At 42.7% G+C, this 10724-nt stretch overlaps 1 protein-coding gene across 2 annotated transcripts in view; it reads left to right on the top strand.

Annotated features, from left to right (window-relative positions):
- Positions 1-7577, top strand: part of Slc25a33 (solute carrier family 25 member 33) — a 30811-nt gene extending 23234 nt beyond the window's left edge. For both annotated transcript variants that reach the window (XM_027947637.2, XM_071617321.1), the window contains exons 3-7: positions 135-212; positions 2043-2143; positions 3707-3773; positions 5458-5738; positions 7112-7577. In XM_027947637.2, the coding sequence (XP_027803438.1) occupies positions 135-212; positions 2043-2143; positions 3707-3773; positions 5458-5738; positions 7112-7314 (730 nt within the window). In that variant the 3' untranslated portion in view covers positions 7315-7577. The remainder of the gene's footprint in view (positions 1-134; positions 213-2042; positions 2144-3706; positions 3774-5457; positions 5739-7111) is intronic.
- The last annotated feature ends 3147 nt before the right edge of the window (positions 7578-10724 follow it).

A 10724-nucleotide genomic window follows, 5' to 3' on the forward strand; every position in this document is an offset into this window, starting at 1 on the left:
GCAGGTGTAGTAGAGTTGGGTAAGGGTTCCTTCAACATTATATTATCTGAAGGAATGATGTGAAAGTTGACTTTTCGCCATTTTGCACAGTCCTCCCATAAGGGGTATTAAAGGTATGTCTTTTTATTATTCAGGTCGATCTTGGAGAAGGAAGGACCAAAGTCACTCTTCAGAGGCTTGGGTCCAAATTTGGTTGGAGTGGCACCGTCAAGGTAAGCATTGAATTGTGTGCTTGCTCCTAAGAGTAGTGTCCATGTTGGGCCTTTCTTGCCGGAGGGCCACACTGCTAACTGGCCAGTTTCGTTTTCTGTGTTGGATTCACTAAATATATCTGACGTGCAGAGATGGTGATAGCTGTGATTGTGTTCTTTTGTGTGAGAAAGAAATTCTGGTTATTTTATTAAGTAGAAAAACTAATTTGCTATCATCACCTATAATCTCCCTTAAGCTTTTGCTGTCCTAAGTGTGGTATGTGGTCACCATGTGGTGTTATCTGGGAGCTTGTGAGAAACCACACAGTCATGTCATCTCAGGGCACACCCAGGCCTACAGCCTAGCAAGATCCCCAGATGATTCATGTGCACTTGGAAACATTGATCTGAAGGCACTGGAAAGGCACCCAGGCTTTACTTTCTACTTTCTGCAAAATGACATTCTCCTTTTTTTTTCTTCCACAGGCTTAATTCTCTTGAAAGCCTGTCTAAATATACAAAGCTGTGCTGTGCAAGTAGTATAGCCGCTGGCCACATGCACCTGCTTAAATGTAAATTAATTAAAATGAAAGATTCACTCCTTAGTCTATGCTCACCTGGAGTGTTTCAAGTACTCAGAATCCACAGGTAGCTAGTGGTTCTGTATTAGAGCACAGGTGCAGAACATTCTGTCTTTGCAGAAGTAGACAAGGAGTTGCTTCCACAACAGTGTGCTTGTCCTCAGTGCCACTGACCGAAAGTTCTTTTGGACAGAGCAGATAAAAAGAGTAACTGGATATAAAAGTTAATGTGTTCATGTTATTAAAGGACAGAATTTCAGTAATTTAAAGATTTATTTCCCATTCTAGAATTAGGCAACATTTTATTCCATATAATTTAGAATAAGTGTTCCAGTGGGCCAAGCAGGGTAAAAACAGGGAACAATAGAAAAATAACTGGTTAACATCAGTTCTTTTTCATAAGAATTAAAGCAGAGGAAAGTTGACGATCACACCAGTTGAAACTGTCCCTTTTGGGAACGTTAACAGTTACCTCTCTAATCCTGATTTCTTGGAGGGGCAGATAGTTTGGTTACAAGCAACTTCAACACAGGGACTCTACTGCTTTTGTCTGATTTCTTGGGGCCCAGGAAGGAATTTAGTCCAAAGTAGTGGCCTCCTGCAATTTTTATTTTAACAGTAGTCTAGATCCTAAGATGAGGGGCTAGGGTTGTGGTCAGTGGTAGAGCGAGTACTCACCTAGCATGCACTGGGTTTGATCCTCAGCACCACATAAATGTAAAATAAAGGTATTGTGTCCACCTAAAATTAAAAATTAATATTAAAAAAAGATCCTAAGATGAAACTTAAATCTTATGATTGGGTTATTAGCCAACAAGAAAAAGAAGCATTTTGCCTGCATTACCAGGAAACTTCCAAGCAGCCTATACTCCTGAGCCCCAGCAGCAAGGAGGACAGAGGAGAAGGACTGAGAAGACTGGAGCAAGGGACAGAAACACTGCGCTGGCCTTAGTATATTTTAGAAATGTTACAAGCTTTTAAAGTTAAAGTCTATATTGCTGCTGTTAGCATTCATCCAGAATGAAGAACATAAAAGAACTTGGTACACATATCACCAAATATCACTTTCCTCAATTGTTTTGGATACTCTGTCATCATTAAATAATTCTGGCAGGGCAAGCAAGAACTTTCTGAGCAGGTTTTGGTTTTAGCACAGGTGAGGACATGGTTTTGGTTATATATTTTCTCCCATATTATTTATTATGCCTCACATATATATTTTATGGTGCCATAATGATTTCTTTATAGCATTCTCTCTTTGTTCTAACAGGGCTGTGTACTTTGCATGTTACTCCAAAGCCAAAGAGCAATTTAATGGCATTTTCGTGCCTAATAGCAATATTGTGCATATTTTCTCAGCTGGCTCTGCAGGTATGTTACCTAGTGAGTGAGATAAAAGCCTCTCGCTTCCTAAAGCATGTGTTCCCCCTAACCCCCCAGAAATTCACTTCCTATTCTTTTTGACCCAAAATCATTTTCAAAAGCTTTATGTTAGAACTGATGGAATGAGTGTTTGAGAATAGTTTGTAACTTGATTTCCTTTTCTTTGACTACTCAAGCTTTTTATTCTCCCTCAAAATTCACATGTTCTCCCGCATGCTGCCAGTCAGTGCTATTTTTTTTTTTTTAATGTTATTAGAGTGTTTTTCATGTCTTTCTGCTTTTCCCATTAAGTTGTTTCCTGAAATCAGAGCTGCTTTCTTTGTGACTCCCCAGGATCTGGCAGGCCCATCTGCCCTTAATACCTGGGTACACAGCGAGGGCTCACGGCTATGGGGCAGTGTTTTCAGGACAGGTGACAGGTCAGAGAGCTTCTGTTCTCTTTTGAGCAAGTAATTCCACTCATTGTAGAACTTGGGGGCAGGACTGTTCCTCAGGAAGTCCTACGCGGAAAGCATGGACTTGCAGATCGCCAAGAGAAAGTCTGTCTTTTTATACAGAGGCTTATGTTCACTTAAATTGAAACATATTTTAGAGAATTTAAATTGACATTTTAGAAAAATTTCCACCTTGTGCCAGTCTGTGGGTATAAACACCAGTTTCATTTGCCTCTGTTACCCCAGTAAGTGTACTAGCAACCCATTTGAATATTTAGAGATTATGATTTCTAGACCCCAAATAGAAAACATTAAGCAGAGCTGCTTCACACAAGAGAAGCAGTTCCACTTCATGTGGAGCTCTGAGGAGGACATAGCATTCCAAATTAGGTCTATCTTCACTTAATGGGCCAATAGTGAGTTAACCATAAGCCAGAAGCTACTGGTTAGTTTTGTGACTTGCAAAAATAACCCAGAACAGGTAAATAAAGCAGACCTTCAGGGAACTTTATAAGCAAGTGTCTTCCTAATAATTAATCTACTTAGGACTCTGGATGGCATGAGGTGTCAGAGGAGTTGGGACTAACAACACAGCATGGCCTTTTTTTTGACTGATTTGAAAGATGAGCAAAGTTAAGATGAGTCCTCTAAGCAGATCAGTCTCAATACTTCATTTCCTGAAATGATTCATCTGGCTTAAAATTTCTAAGTTTGAATTCAGGTGAAAAGAGATTGAATTCCTTTTTTCCAAATTAGATATAAGGTAACATTTGGATTACATTAGCAACTTCTTAAAAAAATTCCTTGAGGATCTGAACCTTCTAAGTTGTGGGAATCACATTAGGAGAATCACATTAGGAGAAAGGCCAGCAGCACCACCTAGGGGTGAGAGAGACCCAGCAGGCTCTAGGAAGCTGAGCGCTTTCTTGGGGTCCAGGAGTACACACGGTACAGGACTGCGGCTTCCATCTCCAGTACAGAGAGGTACCTGCCTCCGCCACCCAGTTCTGTTAAGCCACAGGAGTCCTGGTTTCGCAAGCTGTGTATGGCATGGGCAGCTTTGATAAGCACTGGCTCTGCCCAGTAATGACTTTATTTTGCTGTTCTTTTCTTCCAGCTTTTGTCACAAATTCCTTAATGAATCCTATATGGATGGTTAAAACTCGGATGCAGCTAGAGCGAAAGTAAGTTATTGATTGTCCCTTCCTTAATGTAAGAATTTGGTGGGATTTTTCCTTCCCCAGTTCTATGGTGTTAGATGTAGGACTCTTCAGTCATCCCCCTCTTTTTTCCCCCCTCAATCTAAGCATATGTAGAAATACTTCTTATTTTGAGATTTGTGCTTATAAGCATTGTGGGGAGAGGAGGGCCCCAGAGATGGCAGAAGAAGATGGGAAGTGCTCTCAGGGCTGTGTGCAGGCCCCACCAGGTTTCATGCTGAGGGTCCTCTGGAGGCCTCACCTTCCAGGGGAGGAAGTTGAAAGAGCAGAACAGCACAAGCCTCCAGGCCCCAGAGGGGAAGTTGAATAAGGCCCTCAGATACACTCAGTTTAGGCCCTGAAATTCTAGCCAGGCATTGTTGTTGGCTTTGTTTTTGTTTGTTTGTTTGTTTTTTGTTTTTGGTGCTGTGGATTCCTTTGGCATTCTGGGGAAACCTGTAGGCTCTTTTTAGAATAAAGTATTTTTAACGCAATCATAAATAGTTATTAAAATACAATTAGCTGGGTACAGTGGCCTAAGACTGATCCCAGCAACCCAAGAGGCACATAAAATGGTGAGGAGGTCCGTCTCCTGAGGCAGCAAGGCCACCCACCATCCTGAGAGCAGCCAGGTTACAGAAAAGGCTTGAGACAATAAACACCTCGGTCAGAGGATGAAATCTCAGCAATTTAGCTTTTAAAGCTCCTAATCAGGTCCATTTTATGATTCTAAAATTTATATCACTTTATTCCATAACACAGAATAACTGTTCCAGTGAATCAAGCAGAGGAGGGCTGTCTATAAAAGGCAATTCTAGTAACTATAGGAGGTTGAGGCAAAAGGATCACATGTTCAAAGCCACCCTCTGCCAACTGGGGAGGCCCTGAGCAACTTAGTGAGACCCTGTCTCAAAAAGGGCTAGGGATGTGGCTCAGTGGTTAAGCACCCTTAGATTCAATCCCCAGTACCCAAAAAAAAAAAAAAAGATATAACAAAAAGAAGTTTGGCCAGAATTACTTTTCCTTGTAACATAGCAATAAGGAGACTGAACAATTAAAAACAACTGGTCAACATCAGTTCACTCTAAGTTACCTTTTTTGTGAAATGATTAAGACAGGGAACCAAGTTTAGAAATAATAGAATAAAAATATACCATTCATGCATGATGCCCTGGGTTCAGTCCTCAGTGCGTGTACAAAATACTCTGGAGCCTGGGGAACCTTTGTATTTATCAGCCTTGTCAGAATTTTGGTGAATTTTTCTTCCTTTCACACATTTCGTGTGTGAATTTTGTCCTGCTTTCCACTTAAGCACTTTCCTGTGTCTTGTTGCACCTTGACTTTGAATCTGGTACTTGCCTTCCCATTCTTAAATTTTTGGATTGTTTTGACTGTATTGCAGTTGTGATTCCCCTGGGACGAGCATTATCCTCCATGAGCTCTTTATAGAATTAGGTCAGAGGCTGTGAACATGCTTCTCCGGCCCTTGATACAGACTGTGGGCCAGTCAGGTGCCCCAGTGTGTTGAGCTAGCCTCACAGGGGGCCAGGGGTCAGCCGGCCACAGGACAGATTTCTCTCTTGTGCAGTTTCTCTGTACATTTGGCGATCACCTTTGTGACCTGGTGCAGCGATCTCTCAGTCACCTGTCATTGGTTCTCCCCATGCAGAATAAGGGGCTCCAAGCAGATGAACACACTCCAGTGCGCTCGATACATTTACCAGACAGAGGGCATCCGTGGCTTCTATAGAGGATTAACTGCCTCATATGCTGGAATCTCAGAAACTATCATCTGTTTTGCTATTTATGAAAGTTTAAAGAAGTATCTGAAAGAAGGTCCATTAGCCTCTTCCACAAGTGGAACTGAGAAAAATTCGACAAGTTTTTTTGGACTCATGGCAGCTGCTGCTCTTTCTAAGGGATGTGCCTCCTGCATTGCTTATCCACACGGTATGTTTTGCCTTTTACTTCCAGAGCAGTCAAGCAGTTGACAGGTTTGTCATTTGTCACTGTATCAGGACCTCCATAGCACAAACTGAAGTGCACATACAGGTTGAGTGTCCTTTGTCTGAAATGCTTATGATTAGAAGTGTTACAGATTTGGGGATTTTCAGGTTTTGTAATGTGTGTGTGTAGGCTTTACCAGTTAAGCGTGCCTAATCTGGCCAACGTGATGCACCAGAAGTTTCAGGCAGATTATCGGATAAGGGGTGCTCACCCTATACCTGCAGGTAAGGTGGGTGAGCACAAGTGGCCTTAGCTACTTGAGCAGAGATCATGTCAGTGGTGGGAACTGCTTCATTCAGTTTCAGCTGATTGGGGCCAGAATTTGCTATGCAGAAATGCAGGCCCTGTGTTGATGAACTTCTGTTTTCAAAGAAACTCAAAAATATGAGTCTTACTTAAAATTCCTTGATTCAAAAAATTACTTGGGAGCCAAACTTAAAAATCACTCAGCTTCAGTTTGAGTGGAGTGATGAATAAGGCTGCTTTGGGTAAGTTTAATTTTTAGCAATTTTGTTTGTCTTGGTGCTGGAGATGAAGGGCCTCATGAATGCTAAGTATGTGCTTTGCCTTTGAGCACTGCCCTCAGCTAATTTTATTTTTTAAAGAATTATAGAATTACTGTCCCACTGACATACTTTTAAGAAAAGACCTTGGACAGTAGCAGACACCTCTGTTATCCCAGCTACTCCTTCAGCTGAGGCAGGAGGATCACAAGTTTGAGCTGAGCCTGGGCAACTTGACAAGACCCTGTCTCGAATTTTTAAAAAGTCTGGGATGTGGCTTAGTGGTAGACCATTTGCTTGAGGCCCTGGGTTCCATCCCCAGTACCACAAAAACAAAACAAGCCCAGCCACACTTAGTTTATCGTGCTGTGAGATACAGGCTGTTTCCCAAGCCTGCTGTGCTGTCAGCACATGGTATCAAGTATTGGTGGCAGGTATCACGTTCCACCCTGTGCTGGGACACTACCAGGCGACCCAAAGGGATGATAGAGAAGAGGTCACCCAGGGTCTGAGTTGTGCACAACAGGTAGGAGTGACCAGTGTCCAGCTGTGGGTGCCTGGGGAGGAGGCCAAACCGGCAAAGTCTTGAAGAAGGAGGGAACGGCTTTTCAGCTGGACAGAGTGGAAAGGATTTAAGGAGGAGGAAGTTATAAAGGGGAGTAGGAGATGTGCTAAAAGGAATTTACCCTTTTTTTATCTAAGCTTGTGACTGTCCTGTCCAAATAGAACCAGAATGGCAGATAGACATAGCTGAACCTTGACTTCTCTCCCTGTTTCATTTGTAGCCTAAAGCAGGTGTTTGTCTCTCTGCAGAGGTCATTAGAACTCGGCTCCGGGAGGAGGGCACCAAGTACAAGTCCTTCATCCAGACAGCACGCCTGGTGTTCCGGGAGGAAGGCTACCTCGCCTTCTACAGAGGACTCTCAGCCCAGCTCATCAGGCAGATCCCAAATACTGCCATCGTGTTGTCCACCTATGAGTTAATTGTGTACCTGCTGGAGGACCGTGTGCAGTAGCAGGCCACACACTGTGCTCTAGGAGAATAAAACTGAGAAACTAGAGATTTTTTTCCATTGATGTTTAGAGTGTCTGAGACTGAAACAGGAAAGGCCATAGAGCATCTGGCTCCTGTCACCTGCTGGACATTTCCTTTTGGATTCATGCTTTCTGGAAGGTTTAAATTCATTAACGTTAATAGTTAATTATAACTTTTTTTTTTTTAACTTAAGAGGATTCAGGATTAAGAGGCAACTAAATTAAATCATGCTATTTAATTTAAGTGTGCATTTGGTTTGTGTCCTCTTTTATGCTCATCCTACTTTGAACTGTAGGAACACGGAGGCTGAAGCACAACTTATAAACATTTTTCCAAAGGAACCCTCATCTACCCCATTTGGACCAGAGGCAAGAATTTTAAAGGACTGTTCCCTACTCGTGGATAGTCCTCCAGAAGTGAACCCTCAGAAGCCAGGCTCAGCTCCAGCCTGGCTGTGAATGTTGACTTGGGGGGGGGGGGCAGCGGCCGTTCCTCTGCAGTCTCTGACTCTGTTCTTGGGTCTCTGCTGTTGGAGAGATGGAACCCCACACAGGAGTGATTGCCCACCCCTGAGGAGGTTACTCATACTGACAGGAGGTGCTAGTGTTGTATAAATACCTCTGATCAAAGCCTAAAAACAAATTACCAGAATTTTACTCCTAGCTTTTAAAGGAAACAATAAAGGAGCACAATGATTATAACAAGACAAAAGGCAGGTAAAAATCAGTAGTCTTCCAGAAGCTCTTTCACTGGAATTGGTATATGAAGTTTATTTTGCAATCTGAATGTTTCAAAAGATATTTGATCCTAATACCTGATACATTGTATTTCAGATTCAATTGCAGATACTTTGGTAAGGATGAAGGGAGGATGTTTTCAAGTAGAATTTAAATCAAGTTTGATCTTTATAGTCATAGGGAAGTCAGTTGGTGTTCTTGAGCTCACTAATATAATCTGCTTCAACTGCTACCTAAAAGGGAAACTGTAGCCAGTCTTCATTGCTTCTAAAGTGCATGATGGGAAACATTTAATTATTTATTTAAATTAGGTACATATGATAGCAGAATGCATTTTGATTCATTGTACACAGTTGCAGCACAACTTTTCATTTCTCTGGTTGAACAATGGGAAATTGATTTCTAATCCAGAAGCTCCTTGTAGTGTTTGAAAGTGGCATTTACCACAACCTCATTTTTTAAAGATTTTTATTTATTTTTATGTGGTGCTAAGGATCAAACCCTCACATGTGCTAAGTAAGCCCTGTTTCACTGAGCTACAACCCCAGCCGCATCATTTTTATACTCTCAGTAAAACCAGAATTTTTTCTAAAAATGAGATTGCTTAACTTTTCACTTATACATTCTTTAATATTTTGATGTTGAGCCAGTATAATTTAGTTTTCTGCCTCTCCTTCACCAGGCCATCAAAGTGAAAGAAAATTGAGCACTCAAGTGGGAAGGGAGCAAGCAGGAAGGAAGGGACACTTGGTTCAGAAAGGAGCTGCTGGTTTCATGGGGAATACCACTGCTCGGGCTGAGTGGGGAAACCCTGTGATTTACTCCTCTCTGCTCACAAGCTCAGTCACTGGGACTTTATTTTTAAATAATCATATGTACATATACACATACATATTTGTGACTTTAAAAACCCTCGCTGCATGCCTAGTATATGCCATGAACTATGCAAGGTATTAGGTATTTTCTCATTTAAATTCATCCTGGTGACCTTGTGAGGCAGGTGGTACCGTCCACACAAGAAGTGAGTGGGATTATGTCAGGTGACTTGCAAGTGGTAAATGGTAAAATGACCCACAGCAGCCCACTGTCCTACTTTTGAATAAATTAATAAAGAGGTCTAAAGGGCCTTGGAGCCTGTGGAATGTTCTGACTCCAAAGCCTGTGTTAGGTAATGCCTGAGGTAAAAAGAGAAAAGTTCTACTTTGGCTCAGTTATAGAGATTCCAGTCCATGGTTGATTGGCTGATAGCTTTGGGGCCTGCAGGGAGGCAGCATGTCATGGCAGGAACACTGTGGCAGAGCAACACTCACCTTGTGGCCCAGAAGCAAAAAGAGGAATAGACAGCAATTTCACAGTCAAGGGCATGCTTCCAGTGAACTGAGTCTCCACCACCTTCCAATAACAGAAGGCTGGAGGCAAAGACTTAATAAAAGGTGGGGGTGTCATTCTAGGTCCAACCAAAGGCAGGAATGTTCTGACTCCAAAGGCAGGGTCTGGCAAACCATTCAGAAAGCTGCATTCCTAGGCAGCGCTGCTGATCAAGGTGTGCTTAAACTAATGAATGAGGGATGTGACAGCTGGATGTCATACATTGTTCTCACATAGTGCACTCATTCCTTTCGGATACAAGCGCACACTTATTGGAAAGGTGATTAAAACTCAGGCCCACACATTGAAGGTATGCTGCACATCATAAGGTATTTGTGTGCTCATGGCTGGGAAAAAGCTGCAAGTCAAGACAGTCCGGAGCAAGGGCTTTGTTCTAACACCCTTATCTAGGAGAGGAGGTCTAGTCCAGGCCCAAGCACCCCCTAGGCTTCACCTTGGTTCCTTTCACTCACCCGGGTTCCTCCTTCCTGCCCAGTGAAAGCACCGAATTGAGTGTGGGCAGCTTCCCTGGCAACAGAAAACAAAGGTGACATTGATGCCCAAATAACCCATCTCTGCCACACAGAACTTAATATCGATCTCAAAAACAGTGGTAAGTTTGTGGGGTCACAGAAACATTATTTGCTTAGATAAAAATATTTCCTCTTAGCGTTTATTATTGACCAATTTAGCTCAAATCAATACTGCTACACTCCCTCAAATGCACCTTCCTTTCATTCCCCCCGCCCGCGATAACTAACCAGTTTGCAGTTCAGTGTTAACCACCCTCTACTTCTTACAAATATACCAATAGGCTTTATTCAAACTTAGGATACTGTAAAATTAACCAGCATGAGGATTTTCCCCGCCTTTGGTACACGGATTGAACTCTGGGGTACTCGGCCACTGAGTCACATCCCCAGTCCTATTTTGTATTTTATTTAGAGACAGGGTCTCCCTGAGCTGCTTAGCGCCTCGCCTACTGAAACTGGCTTTGAACTCGAGATCCTCCTGTCTCAGCCTCCTAAACCCCTGGGATTACAGGCGTGCACCACGGCCCCCTGCTCAGCAAGTGGATTTTTAAAAGTGTACCACCCTTCCAGGTCAAGACCTCCAGCTCTGAGGTTCTTTCTAACGTTTGCATGATGATCCTAGGATTAACTTTGTCTCCGTCGCAGGACGCTTGTGTTTGTACAAGCTAATTTTCAACCTTGTGCCTTCAGAAGTTGCAACGGCACTGAGCGCATAGGCAAGGTTTGGCTAGACGTTGAGAGAAGCGGACTAG

This window comes from Marmota flaviventris, chromosome 10 (genome assembly GCF_047511675.1).
Source record: "Marmota flaviventris isolate mMarFla1 chromosome 10, mMarFla1.hap1, whole genome shotgun sequence".
In the NCBI taxonomy this organism is placed as follows: domain Eukaryota; kingdom Metazoa; phylum Chordata; class Mammalia; order Rodentia; family Sciuridae; genus Marmota; species Marmota flaviventris.